The sequence below is a fragment of the Bacillus rossius genome, chromosome 1, assembly GCF_032445375.1.
Source record: "Bacillus rossius redtenbacheri isolate Brsri chromosome 1, Brsri_v3, whole genome shotgun sequence".
NCBI lineage: Eukaryota > Metazoa > Arthropoda > Insecta > Phasmatodea > Bacillidae > Bacillus > Bacillus rossius.
The window spans coordinates 332,614,108-332,634,390 of NC_086330.1; the positions used below are offsets into that span (position 1 = coordinate 332,614,108).

The 20,283-nt window shown below is 38.1% G+C and overlaps 1 protein-coding gene across 3 annotated transcripts in view; it reads right to left on the reverse strand.

Moving 5' to 3' along the window:
* LOC134528052 (telomerase reverse transcriptase-like) overlaps positions 1 to 20,283 on the reverse strand; it is a 42,631-nt gene that overhangs the window by 18,341 nt on the left and 4,007 nt on the right. Inside the window, exons 1-4 of one of the 3 annotated variants that reach the window (XM_063361260.1) lie at positions 20,086 to 20,191; positions 15,354 to 16,662; positions 12,903 to 13,180; positions 4,438 to 4,709 (exon numbers count right to left, since the gene is read on the reverse strand). In XM_063361260.1, the coding sequence (XP_063217330.1) occupies positions 4,438 to 4,709; positions 12,903 to 13,180; positions 15,354 to 16,655 (1,852 nt within the window). In that variant the 5' untranslated portion in view covers positions 16,656 to 16,662; positions 20,086 to 20,191. Of the gene's footprint in view, positions 1 to 4,437; positions 4,710 to 12,902; positions 13,181 to 15,353; positions 16,663 to 20,085; positions 20,192 to 20,283 lie in introns of those variants that run through there. The other 2 variants (XM_063361259.1, XM_063361258.1) reach the window with 2 other exon arrangements.

The window sequence follows — 20,283 nt, forward strand, 5'->3', positions numbered from 1 at the left end:
CAAAACTGCTTCCTGACCATGGAGTAAAGTGGCACAGTGATAAGATATGGACTCGCAATCCAGCAGACCCAGGGGATTCCTGAGTTTGGTTGTCTACGGCTTCCGCGAAATCACTTCAGATGGATGCTAGAATGGTTCCTTAAGATAGATGAGGAGTGATTGCTAGAGACAAGATTTTATGGTTATATTTTTAGGCCAATTTTGTTTTTAAAACAGAAGATTTTTTTTTTATGAATTCTGTTTATTCATAAAGATAGCATATTTTTCAACAAATATGTCAGATGTTTCATGATACTTATTTAATCAAAACAGTAACATTTTGACTGATACATGAAGCAAATTTACAATGTAGTAATTTGAAATAAGTATGTCCACGACAGAATTACTCAGAGCAACAAAAATTAATTGGCAAGTGTTTTTTTTGTGTTTGAACATTATCAACATTGTTTGGTAAAAAAAATTACCAATAACCGTTAAAAGCTTTTTAAAAAAGTCATATTAATTTTTTTGTCTGTTTAGTACATATTTTTTTTTACAAACTTCATTTAAAATAAATTATATTAATTGAATTCAATATACTAAAAAACTAAATTTTTGTGATTTGAGTTAAATTTTGATTTAAAATGCTATTCAACATGATTTTAGTATCATTTCAGTGCTAAATGTTGAATTAACTTGCATTTTGGTGTCCCATGGTGTATTGACATGCTTTTTGGTGTTACTTTGGTATTATTACAATCCACCATGTTGACTTGTCCCTAGTGATTGTCCCTACTATGTGTAGTGAGTGCTATCTCAACATTGTTCAGAGATTTTCAAAATGATTAGTAGCAAGAAATACAGGAGAAGCATAATTTTTCTTCAGTTTTACACCTAAATTGCAGTTGTATTCAAGCCAACCCTTTCTCATCTCTAAAGTGATGACTCTACTGAAGGCTGTAAAAAAAACAATGATTTTGCATCCAACATTAAGCACACAACAATTAAAAATGATAAGACCTAGACGAAAGAGGGCTGAACAACTTCGTTATTGACTCAGTGCTTCCAAAGTGAGTCATCCATGAGGTTGGGGCTAACAACTGTGAACCTCACTGCAGAAGCATGACGTCTAAACGACCACGGCCATAGGGACCTTTGCAAGGTCAACATTCAACCAGCGGTTCAGCCAGCGTTGGTATGGTTAAAGGCATGTTGTAAAAGAACCTGTTTTTTTACCTAGGTTTCACCAATCTAACATGCCCTGGGTAAAAAAAAAAAAAAAATACAGTTTGTTGAGCTAGCTTTGGTATGGTTAAAGGCATGTTGAAAAAGAACCTGTATTTACCTAGGTTTCACCAATTTAACATGCTCTGGGTAAAAAAAAAATCCAGTTTGTGCAACTTTTCATACAAAGAAGTTATTCTTATCACAAAATATTACTTTTAAAACTTATTTAACACACAATTCAATTAATCAATTATGGGCTATGGTGAATAATTGTTTATAAACTGTAGTATTTTGGTTTTACAATAAACAATAACATTAGGTATAATAAGCAAATGAATATTTTTCTCTCAATGTTTTCTTTTCTACTGTCTCATTTATACACAGTTTTTACAATAAAAGGTATTTAATCCGGCATTCAATGGTGCATAATATGCTACAATCCAGCACCAGTTCAGATTTTTTTTGCGTGAAAACTGGCTGTTGACCTCTGCAGTCAGGCCACAATACCGCACTGCCGACGTTTTAAGCTTGCCGAGTTTATCCTCACTGTTTTCGAGCAGGTTCCAGTTCACACTTGGTATTACAGTTTAAACACAACCATATTGGCGTTAGATAATCTCTAATCTGGCATGGCAGTGGTACCGAACGTGCTGAAGTAAAGACCTCTCAAGGTACTAGTAAAGGCATGCCATGACTGTCTTAAAATAAGCAACTGGGAGGAACACCAGCTCTGGTGAAGTATTATGAAAATTTAATGTTATAAAGATAATAATTTATTTAAATCATTAGTGTTTATAAATTAATAAGAACTAAATATAATGCAAATAATAAATTATTAATGTTTTATCATGTTATTAATTAAAATAAAGATTAAACTAATTCTGTAAAAATATATTTATCTAAGATATATCTGTACCTCAGAAGCATAACACTATGTCACATAAACCATATTTTTTATGAGAGCAGCTTAAAGAATTTTAAATAGAACTTCACTTATTTACTCAACTATTTTCTAACCAAAATATGTGAATTTTTGACATATCGTAGATAATTTGTGTTGAATGCCACTATAAAGAATGTCAAACGGTGGTCGTGTTTATGGTTAAAAGTGCATTTTGCCCAAAAGTGAACATAGCATCCTATGCTTCCGAGGTACAGAAATATACTATAAAAATATCTTATGAATATACATGCAGAAGTAGCCACCGTTTTTTGGGCTAAACACACCGTCAAGAGGTTTGTTATAGTGGGTATGGGGCTAATAATTTTCAAAATCTCATGTAAACAGTAGATATTTAGATAGAAAACAAAGAACAGGAAATTTTTTCTATTAATGCCCCTGCAAAATTTTGTAGAACTTATTGTTGAAAAACATGAAATTTTGATTTTTGATGCTCCCGCCCTTGGGAGTTGGTGAGCAGATGAGTATTTAGTATAAGAAATATACATACGTGCCAAATTTTGACTCTGTAGGTCTTATAGTTGTGCAGAATTGATGACGAGTGGTATTTCATTTTTATATGTCTGTAACCTGGAAGTGTTTAGACGCCATGTCACAAAATGGTATGTTTTAAGAAGAGCCAGTTTTTGATTTGTTTCAACTTTAAATATTTTCAAGTTTCTTCGGTAATAATCTGAATCTATATATGAAAATGAATGTTTATTTTTTGCGTATGCGTTCCTAAACCATTCATCCAATCTCTATGAAATTTTGCATACTTGACTTTTTAAAAAACACAAGGATGGTCACTGTCTAGGTGAAATTTTAAAAAAAAACCACCCCCATTCCCACACCTCAAAACAAAACTTTGACACTATTTGATGAAATTTTGTTCTGTTATTACTGTCTATGATTGATTTCTAAAAAATAGGCAGGTTACAGTCTACACTAAATAAATTTAAAATAAAAAAACTACCTCCATCCCTCTTTCCCACCCCTTAAAATAGAATCTTTGTACTTTTTAATGAATTTTGCACATTTTATGTTAAAATTAAAAGGAAGATAGCTGTCTATGTCCAATTAACAAATAACATGAGATTTCGAAAAACCACCCCTAATTCCCATTACTACCCATAAACAGTATTTATGGTACTTCTTGATGACATTGTGCAAACTTGACATTCAAATAAAGAGAAAATTTATTACCTACATTTATTTAAAAAATTATCCCCATCAAATTATCTATATGATATTTTGAAAACCCAACCCTATCTACCTTTCCACCCCCTAAGGTTTAGTTCTGATACAACTTGATAAAATCTCGCACACTTGACGTTCAAAAGAGGAAGGAAATTACTGTCCATATCTGATTTTCACAAAAAAAAGTTTCTTGAATACATGATATTTTAAAAACTAACCCAGCCCCCTTTCTCACTCCTTTAAGGAGAATTTTTCTCTTCTTGATGAAAGTTTTCACACTTGATGTTAAAAATAGAAATATCATTACTGTTAACTCACCCTTTATTCTGGTTACATGAAGTTTAGAAATAACTACACCCCCTCCACTTTACTACAACCTAAAAGCAGATTTTTGGCTCTCCTTGGTGAAATTTTGAACAGTTCACATATAAAAAAAGGGGAATTTATCATCAACATCCAATTGAAGAAAAAGAAGTTCACTGAAAACATGATATTACAAAAAAAAAAACCATTTCTCATTCCTACCGCTTAAAGCATTATTTTGGACCTTCTAGATGAAATTTGGCACACTTGACAATAAAAATAAAAACCCTACTATCATCTACATCTGATTTTAACAAAAAGTTATTCAATTCATAAGATTTTGATATACTACTTTCCTCCAGCTTCCCCCATTCCTTCCCCACAACACTTTCACTACCCCTTCAATCAAAATATGGGCAACTCTTGATGAAATTTTGCACAACTGACGTTAAAATTAAGAAGACAATAATTACTGTCCACGTACAACAGCCTGGGCAACGTTGGGTACTTCAGCCAGTTGCTTCATAAAACTAACAAAAGTATTTTCAAACTTTTTTTATCATATGAAAACAATATTTTCAATACAATGGTTTAATGTTTTCAGTGTAGACTTTTTTTTTGGGGGGGTGGGGGGGGGGGAAATTCGGGGAGGGGAATGGTGTTGTAGGCCTTCATATTTATAAAATGCAATTTGAGCATTATGGTATGAGTGTGCTAAGAGGGAAAAATTTACTTCTTGGGCATGGTGCCAACTGAATTTCATCAAAAACAGACATGGTGTTGTTTACCTCCACGGGACTCACCCCGCTCCAGCAAGTCCCTCCTCAGCTGCAGCAGGATGCCCACCAGCTTGCGGTGGTCGATGGCGCCGTAGGCGTCCCGGATGTCGGTCCTCACGAGGTGCAGCCCCGGCCCGGAGGAGGCGACCCTCAGCTCCCGCCACGCGGCGTGCAGGCGGCCGTGCAGCGAGGCGGACGGGCCGAAGCCCCGCTGCTGGTTCACCTGGCGCAGGAGCAACCTGGCCTTCGCCGCTGCGCTCTTCGTGCCGGGGCTCACATCCCTTACACACAGTAACACCAGAGCTGTACTGCCCGCCATCTGGCCGGCCCGTAATCACCTGACTGTTTGCTCAATTACTGCCCAGTTGAGATCCTGATAATTTCAGAACCAGTCATTTTCTCCACTACGCTGCATTTCGAGCAAACCATCTCATCTTCTGCAGCTCTGGACATGTCCGGTTCGATATCTACCATGTAAGAGCTCATGCACTGCGCCTCGTGACTTGAGTCGCCCCGCTAGCTGAGCAGAGAGATGTAACTGGCCGACGCCTTGGCCACCATCCGGGATGACGCCCAAAGCTTGAAGCATATAATGAGGCTCCCTGAGCACAGAGAGGACACTCCCGAGACATTTTTTTCTGGTCATTGCCGCACCTCATCGCTGCCTCCTGCCTCCTCTTTGGCACCGCAGCTACAGCTTAGTGAACTTAAGACGTTGCTCTTTGTAGTCTCAAATATAATTTTTTTAGTTATACGTGGATATTATTTCGTCAGCTACTGTTGCATCCAACAGTGAGTACTAATCTGTTAATTGTTTATAAAACTGTCTTCGCATATTATGTTTACATTCTTTAACCACATTGCTCGCCGATAAGACCTACAGTACTATCATCACTTTTGAAGTAAAACTTATTTACAGTTGGTAGGGTACATCGAGATAATGACTCATTAGAGTTCCTCTCCAAAACTGAGAGTCTTGTTGTTTTAAATTTGTCCCACCATTACAATACAGAGTAGAGAAATACATCAGCTAGGGACAACCATTACTAATATGTGCCACTTTTATATAAATTTTATTATGACACTTCGAAATTTACAATTTTTCACAGAGTTAACTTTGATTAATTTGTAATTTTATAGGGAAATTTTAATTTTTGGTGTATTTTTCTTTTCTTAAATAAAGCCTTTCTGCCTAAAAGTTATTTTTTTTGCTAGTACACCCTTGCTAGGCATTGGTAGCTTTGTTTCTAGTTTCGTCAGTGCTGTTCACTGCATTTCCTGTCCTACCGGACATCGGCATCACGCCGCATTCCCGCCAAGTTAATGCCAACGCAGACTGCACTCTGTTCCCGGCAATCTAAAGTTTACCTGCAAGTTTACAACATATCGCCTGGGCACTCCCATGTCCATCCGCCCATTACTTTTTGGATCACTTTACTGTGTAAAGCTGTTTTCTTCCCTTCTCACCTTACTACACCCGATTTTGAACAGCTCTACTTTGGTCATCCAGCAATGTATCTGTCCGCAAGTCGGCGTCCCCAGCATGCCTACAAGCCGCCATTATTACTTGATCTGCTTGCGTCATAGCCAGTCCAGTCTTCCATTTCATCTGGTTTATTTTCACATGTCATTTAGTGAAGAATTAGTGATCCAAAAGGAAGTCACTTGAATTTGGAATCTACGTGTAGTTGAATGGTTAAGTGATTGATTTGATGTCTACTTGGTGTGTTGTGCTATGAGCCACTATGCCCATTTTCTGTGTTGTGCTGCTGTGCTTCTTCGCCATGTCTGTCTTGCTACAATGTTCCGAGTACATAGTCTAAAGAATAACATTTCAAGAGTACCATCTGTAATTTCCTTGTACTTCCGGATGATGTTCTATCTTCTATAACTACTGTCGAGCCCTTCGAATGAGACTCCGTGCCTCCTACGTCCTGTTCTGAGGCATCTTGAATTACAACAGCTAAGGAAATGAAATATTTTACGTCAATTTTGAGCAATACCAGCACTGAAAATTACTGGCAAAATGATATAAACATGAGTTATAATCAAATCAAAAATAATGTTGTTCAAGGATCCTTCCATCGATCATTAACATTTATTAGCTTCATCACAGTTTTCGTAATTATATTTTATTTTTCAGCAATTACAAAGTATGTATTGAATATTAAATTTTATGGTATGGTCTGTTTTATTAGTTCAATTAAATCCATCCTGATTCACGTAAAATGATTTTATCTACTAATAGTTTCAATTGGAAACTAAATATTTATTATAGGATTGTTAACGGCCTCTCAACCTCTGAATTTGTAATAATTGCGGTAGCTTTCAGCAAGCATACAAGTTTTTCATTTTGCCAATTTTCAATATTCAACAGTAAATAATTAATTGAAAATAAAAAGGGTCATTACAATTGTGGAACCAGAGACAAAATTAATTTTTTGACTACCAACATTACATCCATTGTGTTTCAATTTGCTATTGTTAAATTTGCTTTTGAAACACAATAATTAATTCCATGAGTCAATTTGAACAAATCTTTTCTCAACTGCTATAATATCAAATTTTATTGGCTACAACAAAAAAATTATTCGCCAAACAAGTTTTCAAGATGCAGAAATATTTATTTTGTGTTAGAAACTATAACATGGAATTATATATTGGAATTATATATTTTTTCCATCATTAGAAAGTTAAAAGGGAATTATTTTTTATATATATTATTATTTTAGATACTGTATTTATTTCAATTGTGTTATGATAAATTCATGGGTCTTTTACTCTACTAACAGTGCCATGGTTTCTACACTTTTTTCCATGGTCATATGAACACTTTTAAAAGAGAGGCATTTTGCCTTTTTACTTATTTTGCACCTTTAAAAAAATTAAGGAAAGGTTTTACATTGCACACTGCTCAACAAGTCAGTATCCAGTAAGTTAGAAGCCCACAGTAATAATGGACGTACCTGTAGTGTATAACGGTTGGCAGCAAGGGCGGACGAAAAAGGTAGTGTATGACGGGCCAAGATGGTGGTTTTGTGATGTGTAGACGAGTGTGTGATTTCCTTTGGGAATAGTAATAAAGAACCTAACAATTGGCGACGAGGATGGGATCGGCGATGTGCGGTAATTTATGGGAGTGCATTACAACAACAGTGGGGTGTATTGTGAGTAAGGCGGGCCACATTTTGTTCACTTTCACGTACCGCACATGAAAATGTAAACATGGGGTTGCTGGGACATATTGGGGAATATAATGCGCAGACAGAGGACTTTGATTCGTACGTGGAAAGGCTAAAACAGTTTTTTGTAGTGAATGAAATCAAAGAAGATGCCAAGGTGCCACTATTTATTACCCTTATGGGGGCCAAAACGTACGCTACCCTCAAAAGCATACTGATACCAGACAATCCTACATCAAAGAAATTTGAAGAATTGTTGGAGGTGCTTTCTACACATTTTTCGCCTGCCAAGAACATCATAGTCGAAAGGTTCAGATTTCATAAATGTGATCAGCAAAGCAATGTATCGGTATCTGAATACATAATAGAACTAAAAAACCTGGCAAAATCATGTAACTTTGGTAAATTTCTACAAGAAGCATTACGGGATCGTTTGGTATGTGGCTTGCGGTCCGAAATCATACAACGTAGTCTGATCTGTGAACCTAACCTAGACTTTGACAAGGCTTGCATTATCGCCAGCAGCATGGAACAGGCCGCACAGCAGACAAAGTTGTTCCAGCCAACATTGCCAACTTCGCCAATGGACGTAACAGAAACTGTCAACAAAGTAACAGATAAGCAACAAGGTACAGTCCAGGAAACATACTCGCGAGGCGGGCAGCAGAGAAATAATGACTACAAGTCCACATACAGGTCTACATCCAAACACCCTAGTGGAGCAGCGGCAAGCGGAGCAGCATCATCTTGCTTCCGATGTGGACGGAGGCATGCTCATGAGACATGTCCAGCAAGGCAGTGGACCTGTTACTCGTGTGGGAAGAAAGGTCACGCAGCTCGAGTATGTCGCTCTCGTATGGTGAAAGAACTGGGGGCAGAGTCTAGTGACGAGCTTCTGGAACTTAATGCATTGCATCTTAATCAAGTTAACTCTTCCGTGAACACAACAGTATATATCAATAGTGTAAATAAACCCTTGACTGCAGTGGTTTCCGTAGAAGGTCAAAGGATAAAAATGGAGATAGATAGTGGAGCTTGTGTATCTGTCATACCAGTTTCTGCTTACAAGGACCATTTTCCACGGGTAGTACTTAAACATTGTGCCTTAGAATTAAAGTCAGTCACTGGTAACCAGGTCAAAGTGTTGGGGCAAATCAGTGTAAATGTAAGAGGGCAGTCTGGGAGAGAGCATCAACTGCCCCTCGTGGTAATAGGAGGGAGAGCAAACATGTTGCCTCTGTTGGGAAGAGAATGGCTTGATGCTATTCTACCTGATTGGAGAAATAACTTGGAGGCAGTAAGTAACGTAGGTAAATTGATTGGTTGTGGTCAGGGTCCCAATGAGGTATCAAGCACATGTGTTGAAGTGGGGACACTGGGACTAAGTGAAATGAGTACAAGATTTCCTAGAGTATTTAATGCAGACACTACTGGATGCATACGTAATTTTAAGGCCCATCTGAATGTCAAAGAGGAGGCAATACCAGTGTTTCACAAAGCTTATGATGTGCCTTACGCACTTAAAGAGCAGGTAGAAAAGCAGCTACATGATTTGCAGAATGTAGGTAAAATTATTCCTGTAAGACATAGTGAGTGGGCTAGTCCCATTGTGGTGGTACCAAAAAAACAGGGGGGTGTAAGAGTATGTGTAGATTTTAAGGTGGCCTTAAACAAAGTCCTAAATGTTGATTGTTACCCGCTACCAAAATTGGAAGATATTTTTGCTGGGTTAACAGGGGGTAAGATTTTCACTGTATTAGATTTGAGCAATGCGTATCAGCAGTTAGAAGTGGGGGAGGAATCTAGGCCTTACCTCACAATGAATACTCACCTAGGCTTGTTTCAGTGGACAAGTTTACCCTATGGCGTAGCTAGTGCTCCAGCCATATTTCAGTCCGTTATGGATAGAGTGCTGCAAGGATTACCTGGGGTGGTATGTTACATAGATGATGTTTTGATTGTGGGAACATCAATAGATGATTGCAAGCAAAAAGTATTTGCTGTACTAGAGCGGTTAAATGATCATAATATTAGAGTTAACCTGTCGAAATGCCGCTTCTATGGTGAGTCAGTAGAATATTTAGGGCATAAGATAGATGAGTATGGAGTTCATCCTACCGATGAAAAGACTGAAGCCATTACACAAGCAGCCAGACCTTTAAATGTAACACAGTTAAAATCCTTTCTGGGTCTGCTGCAGTTCTACCATAAGTTTTTACCTATGCTGTCCAGTAAGATGAAACCCCTGTATGACTTGACTAAATGTGGCAGCAAGTGGATTTGGAATGCAGAGTGCCAAACAGCCTTTGAGGCAGCGAAGCAAATGTTAACATCCAATCAGGTATTAACGCACTTTAACCCAACAGCTCAAATTGTGGTGGCATGTGATGCATCCCCATATGGAGTTGGTGCTGTGTTAAGCCATAGGATAGAGGGGAATGACAAACCTGTGCTTTTTGCATCGAGCACACTTTCAAAGGCAGAGCAAAACTATTCACAAATCGACAGGGAAGCGTTAGCCATAATGTTTGCGGTAAAACGTTTCCACAAGTACATTTATGGTCATCAGTTTGTACTGGTGACAGATCATCAACCTTTAAAGAGACTGTTGGGCCATGATCAGGCCATTCCTACCTTAGCACATGCACGGCTTCAGAGATGGGCAGTTATCTTAGCAGCTTATAATTATAAACTTGAGTACAGACAAGGATCATTAATGGCTAATGCAGACGCCTTATCTAGGTTGCCCCTGCCGGGGAGCATAGATAACTGCATTTTTGCTTTCACAAACATTCCTGATTTACCCCTCAATACAGATGATGTTTGTGAAGCTCAACGTCAGGATGTAGGAGTAGCAAAGGTAATAGAACTCACAAAACATGGATGGACAGATAGGTTATCAGATCCAAACTTGAAGCCATTCTTCATGAGGAGGCATGAACTGTCGTTACAACAAGGATGCCTTATGTGGGGAAATAGAATAATTATACCAAAACAGCTACAAGAGAAAGTCATTGAAATGCTACATGATCAACATCCAGGAATTGTGAGAATGAAACTGTTAGCACGTGGTATGGTTTGGTGGCCTGGTGTTGACCAGGACATTCAAAATAGAGTGCAGACTTGTGAAGCCTGCCAATGTACACAGAATATGCGCAAGGAGATTCCAACAATGACCTGGCCTCAAACTTATTCAGTATGGGAGCGAATTCATTTGGATTTCTTGGACCAAGGAGGAGAAAAAATACTCATTCTATGTGATCACTTTTCTAAGTGGGTGAGTGCCTGGGTCATGAGTACTACATCAGCGGGGAAGGTCATTGAAAGGTTACGTTCATGTTTTGCCATTTTTGGAATTCCAGGTGCTATTGTCTCTGACAATGGGCCTCCCTTTAACTCTGAAGACTTCATATCCTTTTGTAAAGGAAATGGCATACAGGTGTTGAAAAGCCCACCGTATCATCCCAAATCGAATGGACTAGCAGAACGGGGGGTTCAAACATTAAAACAGGCATTGAAGAAACAGGTCATTGATGGAACACTCAAAAATAAGCATGTAAACATCCACCATAGGTTAGAAGAGTTCTTGTTTGTTTACCGAAATACTCCTTGTACAGTAACGGGACAGACCCCGGCGGAAGTGATCTTTAAAACAAAACCCAGAACCAAGCTGAGCATGTTAAAACCTGATAAAAATAAAACCAAAAAGTGTGAACGAAGGCAACCAATAAAGGATGGTGTTCCTTTATATGAAGTAGGGGAAAAGGTCCTGGTGAAAACAATAGGAGATAAAGTATGGAAATGGGTTCCAAGTAGAATTGTAAAAGTCTTAAGTTCATTGACATATTTGGTGTTATGGGGAAGTAACCAAAGAAATAGGATAGTGCATGTGGATCAAATCCGGAAATCACAGTTACCAGATTGTAGACATCCAGTAGTGTCAAACAATGTGGTTAGTGACACACTGGCATGGGGGCCTAAGTTAGGAAACTGGGCAACATCAAAGCGTGGTAGTGGGGAAGGAATTGATGACGAAGTGAGGGGGAGGGTTGCCACAAAGGTGGTGCCTAAGGAAGGAATACCGAAAGAGCTGTCTTCCTCAGGACTACTTAGAGAAGATAGCCATAGTCCACCCTTCAAAGGCTTTGTATCCCCCACTTCAGTGCAAGGGGAAAGCAGACCTAGACCAGACAGACGGTCAACACGATTAGTGAAACCTCCAGTAAGGTTAGATTTGTAACATTATTTGTGATTGTTGAGAAATGCAACTTGTCATGTAATATGTATTTATAGTAGGGTAATATACAACTGTACTATGTATTTTGGAGATCATTTGATCTCAAGCTCATAAGGAAGGATGGGATTGTAGTGTATAACGGTTGGCAGCAAGGGCGGACGAAAAAGGTAGTGTATGACGGGCCAAGATGGTGGTTTTGTGATGTGTAGACGAGTGTGTGATTTCCTTTGGGAATAGTAATAAAGAACCTAACAGTACCATCGCCTTAAGCCTCTGTGAATTACCATGAGATGTAAAACCATAATTTAACCTTAAGAGGGAAGTTGAAATCCTGCAAGTTTGTCTACTCATATATAAAATTACAGTATTTTATTTTTCCTAAAACTGCCAATTCATATTCTGTTTGAAAATTTAACTGTACACAAGATAACACACTAACAAATTAGTACTTATATAGCTTTGGTTTAACCCAGTTCTACTTCCTGCATTTAACATTCAAGATAATACATTTACAGTATTTTTGAAATTGGATTATTTAACTGATATTTATTTCGCAATTCATACTAAAGATGACTTTGTCACATCTGGTATAGCATACAAATATGTAGTTGCACAGCTTCAATACTTGGTACCAAGGTGTCTAAAAATGTTTGATGAACCAACTTCAGGAATTTTTTTCAGGAACTTTAAATATAATTTTGTTACAATATTTTTTATATAACATGGGACATTTTAATGCTATAAAAATTGAGAGAAATTTTAAGTAAGATAATGAACTAAATAAAACTATTTGCAGGAACATGATTATTTATAAGTTATAAAGTTAAAACATTTTCAGAGATATTTTCCACGTGATTTAAAAAGATACAGTAGTCCCCAAACGCATTTACTTTACTATGTGGCTATAAACTAAACTTAGGCATAAACAAAAGCAAATTTAGAAAAAGACTACTGTATGTTAAAAGTTCCAGCCTCATTGATGTTTAATTTTTTACGTTTTCATGACTGTTTGTGACCTGCAGACAAGCTGAGCACACCCCCGACGAGAGCAGTACCTGAGGGTCTGTATGGGTCTCAAGAGCTTCTCCTTCGGGATGAACCTGATCCTCCCGATGCCGAACGAGCTCCCGAGTGGGTTCCCACCGGCAGCGATGATGTTGGCCTTGGCTTCCGACACCTCCTGGAACTTCCCGTCAGCCAGCGCCGCCCGCTGCAAGTCGCGCCAGTGCCTCTTCCAGTAGAACGCCGGCATGCAGTAGCCCGACGAGGGCTCCGTCACGTAGAAGAAACACTTGAGGAGCAGGATCACGTAGTCAAACAACCACAGCATCACCTGCAAAACACAAGCCACATTCACCCGAAAATAATGTGGTGATTTTCACCAAAACTGCTGAAAGTGGATTCACATTATAATCGCAAACTTGTATCTTGCCACTTGAAATAGACTACAGTACACTCCCGATTATCTGCGAAATTAAGTGGCAGGGCTAACGCGGATAGTGAAAATCGCGGATAATCCGCAAAAGAGCCGAAAATGGGAAACGAAAAAGGAAACATTAATTTCAACTTAAAAATTAAATAATGTATGTACAGTAAAAGTAACAATTAACAGTAAAATGTTTTTAAATAATGCTGAAATTTTTGTATTTTACTGAATAATTATCATAGCCTACAATAAATTTCAGTAATATAAATGGTACTTACTTCGTAACACGGATACAATTTAGAGAAGGCCTGTGGCGTTTTACTGTATACTGCACACAATACACTCGTTAGTAGATTGTAATAAAATACAGATTTACATATGTGCTGTATTTTTTCGTAGCATGCGCGGATAATAGGGAGTTTACTGTACTTGAAAAACTACACTTCTGTCACTTCAGTCCTCTGTTTATTACTGCCTACTGAACCTTTGCTTAGTTGAATAACTACAAGCTCTTCCACTTTATTCTTTTGATCTACGCCATAATACAGGATTTATTTTATAACTGGTGCTTGGTGTTTCAAAAAAGGCCGTGTAAATCACTCTACTGATGTAAATGACACCAGGAATGCTCTAGTAAATTCGAAATTTACTAATTTAAATAATTTTCAAGTGCTATGTACCTGAATTGTGATTTCCATTCCATAAAGACTTATTCATAAACCTTAATTCAAAAATTATTATTTGGGGGAGGGGGGGGAGCATTATATTCAGAGTCAAATTATTTTTGGATAAATATAGTACCTGCAGTATTAGGGAACAACTGAGAGCTGCTGCGGTCAGCTTGCCTGGGTACGTGTACTAAGTAAAGTAATAGTTGCAGAAACAATTGTCCAGCTTAAACAACAAGTGACCAAGGTGTACCTAATGCATTTAAAATTATTGACACAATTGAATTAGTGCACTTTACACATTCAGAAGTTCCTCCAAATTCCATGTTGGAGTCCATATCTTGTCATTATCTAACAAGACCATAAAAAGTGATTGTGTGTGTGTCGACACAAGAAAATTGTTTTTCCTGCAGATCAACAGTCTGATGCTGGATGGTTTTATGACTTTAAAATGGCAATGCAAGTAGGTGATACACTAAGTTGCTCAGTAAAAAAAAAAACTGTGCAGCTAGGAAAAAATGGTACAATTACCTTCTTTATGAAAAAGTATGACCTCTTCAAGTCTTTACGTACATTTGTAGATAGCTTCCAAATATTTTCGGTACACTTGAAAATCATGTTGTAAAACTAGTGTGTGTTGATAACTTTTTAAATATGATAAATTTAAAAAAAAAAGTTTTTGAACCTACTTGAAATAAGCAGTTAGTCATGAGAATGTATTTTTATGGTTCACAACTGACTTGCTGGGAAATCACTTATTTACTAAACCTTTTTTTATTAATTAGTTGCTATTGCATTAATCACAAGGCAAACTTCTGTTACAAAATCAATAGTACTTATGAAACACTCTTTGCTTGACCAATTGATACATTGACTTCAATCTTCCTGCTTACAGAAACAGTGCATTTTAGCAAAAGTTTAAAAAAGTAACCATGTTTCTAAATTTTTTACAAATCTATTTACATCACAGGTACATTTTTATTTGCAATCATCAAATAAAACATAATACAATATATCTACTGTTCGCAGGAGCATGGATTTTATGTTAGAAAGCTAAAAACCTTTTCTGCGATAATTTGAATTTCCACATGATTAAAGTACACAGATTACAACTATTTATACTTAGTGCGCTAATATAAAATGAAGAAACATGTCGAAAATCCAAATGTATGTTTTTGAAAGGGTGTTGTCAAAATTTTGTGACTTCCAGCACCGTTACTGTTTATTTCTGGACTTTTTGTAGCTTTCATGACATGTTGACCCTCCTTTTTTTAAAGAAAATAGTGTGTTTTTTTACACTTTAATATATTCCTCTTTGATCTCTTGAGAAGTTCAAACATTGGATTCAATGAAGTTACTAATCTAATCATGCCATTACATGGTAAATGTTGGTATTGTAAATAGGTAGGTACCTTGGCAAGGATGTGCTGGCACATGGCATGTCCAACTGTGGTGTTGAGCCATTTGACTCTGGAGGTGCGCATCCCACACATCAGCATGCCCAGGGTCATGGTGTGGTGGAGCCCCAGGAGCGTGAGCCTCCTCACTGCCGCCAGGAACACCCTGCGGTTCCTCCCGGAGCCGAACACGTCCAGGGGCACCACCCTTCGCACCACATCGCTCGTGAACAGGTACACCTCGCTGCTGGAAAAGGGCCGGCTCCCCGGAATGTGCCTCGTTCGGGCGTGGTGCTTGAATAGCTGCTCGTGGGACAGGCGTCTGTGCCGTGCCATGAGCGTCTGCAGCAGGCGGGACAGCTTCTGCAGGTGTTCCCTCTGCGGCAACGACCCCAGCTGCACGCCCACGCTCGTGGCCAGCACGCTCGCCAGGACCTTCTCCGCGTCGTCTGCCGTGCAGAGGACGTGGCTGTGCGGCCACTTCTCGTTGAGCGCCAGGTTGTAGTACATAGTGTACGTTGAAATCTGCAGGGAACTATCATAGGCTTTCCTATCGTCTATCACTTGCACAGTCTGCAAAGGCTTCTTGCGTTTGCTTCGTCTCGTTTTCTTAGTAGACTTTAACTGTTGCTGCCTTTTTGTTTTCTTCTCAGATTTTTTCTTTTTCCTTTTATGCCTTGCTCTTGTGGGATTGTTAGAGGTTGGGTTCAAGCTGCTACCTGGTGCACGCTCCTCACTGGCTGGAGATGAATCTGCTTGGGCAGTGACAGACACACACGACACGTCGGAAGTAACAGAACAGGCCGTGTTCAGGACAGATGTGACCTGAGAAGTGGGTGCTGAGGATTCCCCGCTCTCTTGACTTCTCTCGGAACTAGAGATGAGCTCGTAAAGGCACTCTGTGGTCGTATTGAGTTGCGCCGTGGAACTGCTCCTACACCTGGCTGCCTTCAGCATGGCGTTTGCAACCTCGATGTTGATCGCCACGTAGGAGCCACTCCCCGCAGGGATGTACACACACGCCAGGGTCACTAGCAAGTACATCACTGAGACGTCCACCACTTCCCAGCAGAGGCGTTCCCACATGCTCATGTGCATCAGCTCTGGTGGCACCAGCGTTTTCAAAACAGCACAAATCCGTGACCAACACAGCTCTTTGCTGCCCCGTTTCTGGGACAGGTTCAGAGGTTCCTTGAAACTAACAAGCGTAGCCTGGAAATGATCGAGAACTTCATTGTTGTTAATGCTGATTAGTCTTCTGGACTTCAGGAATTCTGGCAATGACTCGACGCTTCCAAAATGCTTCAAAACATTCATTGTGGACCTGAAATAAAAATTAATGTTTTAAAAAAATGTACAAGTTCTTGTATAATAGCCAATTTATAAAAACATTTAACACCCGCTGCCAGAGCAAACTCAAAATTTCACTTTTGTTGGTGGGGGAAGGGAGGGCGAGTTAGAACTACTTTGACTGCTGTTTGCTTTAAAATTCTTTCCATTTGTTGGTGGGAATGATTAATTTAAGGATTTAAGAGGGCTATATCCCCCCTCTTTACCAAACAACTCTTGCGTGTGCCACTGCCCACAGCTTTGGGCTTAAGGAAACTTGTCATGACTAGAGACCCGGAAACCAAAAACAAACCAACAGCAACGGAAACGGTTAAATCACCTTCAGGTTGCAATTCAAGACTAGAAAAATGTCTTCATTTGAGGATAACCAACAATGAAGAAACAAATGAGATTTGAGAAACCACAGCGTCCAGCCTGCAAGTCACTGAACATGTGAGATTACAAGATCTCTCGTTTCGACAAAAAATTTGAAAATAATAAATCACAGCTTCATAGCCAATCACCAAAATTAACAACTAAAGGTCTAGCTATAAACATTTCCCTCCATTTCTACCCCCTCATGACTGCTACAAGCCAACAAATATTCTACTACAGATCTAGTTTCATAAGTCTCAGGATACAGGTTTATGTTCTAGTACCCTTTTCACTTTTTGCCTCTAAATTTAGAAGGCAGTCATTTATTAACAAAAATTTATTTCACAAAAATTAATTCCACTAATCAATGTTAGCTACATTCAGGAAAGAGGGCAGAATAAAAGGGGAGAAAATACCCATGTTTTATCCATCCTCTTGGCCCGCTTCCACCACCACATTATGCACTAGGTTTAATACTGGCCTTAATGCATTTGTTCTGGTTATCAGCCATGCTGAAAGTATCTGTGGGCCTCTGGGCAGTTACAGAACCAGGCAGCCTCCAATCCCAATACTGGACCAATCCCTTTTCCCCCATCCCAACAAGTATGGTCCTATGAGAGGACACTAACTAAAAAATTTCTGGAGATATAAAAAAATACTGTTCAAAAACGTAAGAAATGTGTTACAATACCCTAAGGACTATTATTTTTTAAAATGCCCGACACCCCAATTAACTGGGAGGAATTCCATATATACCCCAAAAATCCTACCGTCATCCATTCCACACTGCCCTTTCCACACTCCCCCTCCGAAAATTCCAAACTGGGTCTGTCCCTGCCCCCTCCCTCTTCAATTTGCACTTTCTTTTTGCAAAGATAGAAATTAATGGAGTTAAAACTAATCATCTTATTGACATTGGTGTCATTGCAAACGATAAGGGGTGTTGAGATAAGAGTGGAACATTGATGCAATGAAGGGTCTGGTTGTACCCAAAGAAAACCCACCACATCGTGCTAACTCGACCACATATACTATGTACATGCAAAAAATCTGGGTATGAGCCAGCCGGGAGTCGAACATGGATTGCCTGGTTGGGGCACAAATAATCAGACCATTCTACCAGCATGGTCACATGTACAGACATGAGATGGAACTATTCTGAAAATAATATATAAAATAACTATACATTTTTTTCAATAAAATATTTACTATAGAGCAAGAGTAGCTCCAGTGAGGTTGGTACTAGGGGCCATAGCCCCTCCTGAGACCAAATTTCATTTTATTTTTTATTTTGTAGGGTATATTTACTGTAATTTAAATAATTCTTGTCTTAAAATTTTCTTTCATCAAAAGAATTTGAGACCATTAAATTATAATATTCCAAGCCTAACCAATGGCTTATTTAATGCCATGTTTTGTAGCTGCATTCTTTCTTTGTACGATAGCTTCTCGCAAAATTTGTTCCACAAGTTGCCCCTGCTATAGAGCCTTTTAAAAATATTCAATATTATATTGGTACAATCCCTTGACGACAGGTACTATCTTTGTCGTTAGGCGTACCTATTTTCAATAATGATTGACAGAGATATCAACATGGTCCAGTGAGGAAAAAATTTAATTTTACCACAGCTTTACGAAAATGAAAAGCCGAATGCTGAACTTATTAAATAAAGCTTGGTTATTTCAGTGATTCATTCAAATGCTAATACTTGGAAATACTGTGATCCACACATTTCAACCGACAAAATGTTTTATATAAACTAAAAAAGTCACTCATACATTTTAGGGTTTAGAAAAACATGAAAGAAATTCTGAGATTATAATACCTCTGCTTGTCTCAGATACATTCTAATTGTAAATGGGAAGCCAAAATAGCAGATGGTTGAAAACAAATTGGTTATAAATAGTGCATTACGTGTGCTAGGTAATTTATGAAAACGTGAAGTCCTGGGTTTATAAACTATTCAAGAAAGTACATCACAAAAATTTTTTATTAATAATGTTTTCAAATACCCATTCAAAAATTACCCAAGATGCAAAAAATATCAACTCAAGCATCTGCCATCTTTCAACTTCTTTTCTTTCTGTTTGTTTTTTTCACCTTATATTTTTTAAGTGAAGTTGTTTCGGAAAATTTTTTTAAAGATTCAAACAATGTGTATACAGCCGGCAATGTTTTATTTCTTTCAAATGCATCATTTTACTTCTTAGTTAACTATTGAACAGTGAAAGTAAATTATAAAGAATTTATCATGATTTTATGAAAAACGTTATCTATGTAAAGAAGCCAGATGTAGATTTTTTTTCTAGTTTTACAATTTGTATGGTGATGTCTTGCAAGTTGCAGGTGGTATGCACTAGCATAGTTTTCTTGTGTTTGAGCATGTTGTACTGTTGTCCACTTGGGGTCCTTGCAAAGTTTTTAAACCAGGCCTTTCACTTGTGTTTGACATGCCCACCTTAGTGTCTAAGGCCACACTGCCCACCCTAGTATCAATGCCCATGGTAGTTGATTCCAAAAAGTGGGTTCAGCCGACCATCCAAAGGAAGTTCTGAAAACACATCTCACTTCGCTAGATAGTTTGGCATGGTGTCTTTCTTGAAATATATTTTTTTAATCAGGACATAATGCAGAGGTTAAAATTTAAAAGTTATTCCTGGACTGAAAACATGCAACATGTATTGATTACCATGGTTCTAGCTATGAATATTAAACCATTGTTCCTTCAGTTAAAAAAAAATTAAACAAGTCTTTCATGTGTTCTCATGTTGTAAACACACTTATATTACAAAACTCTGAACTAAATTTAACGTAGAATTATTAAAAATCATGCCGAGTGTGACAAGTAAACACAAATTGTGATTTCAAATACATTTCGAGACGCAAATCACACTTAGTTTCCACACCCGCTGCTGGAATTCATTACCTGAGCGGCTACGTCAACTATCAAATTTTTTTATTGACAGATTGAAATGTTAAATTATATAATGAAACAGCACAGATAAAAGCAGAAAAGAGTTGAAAAAAATTCTAAACCCCTACTTTGCAACTGATTTTCAACAAGGAATTTTTTTTAAATACTGCCCATCTTGTTAAAATTCAATAAACAGTTAATACTATAACGTTTCCCTTTGTCTATTTGAACTGTGGTGGGCGGATGCAAATTACAAGTAGTTTCCGCAACTGCAGCTAGAATTTTTTATTGGAGCATCTACATCGACTATCAAATCATTCAATTTG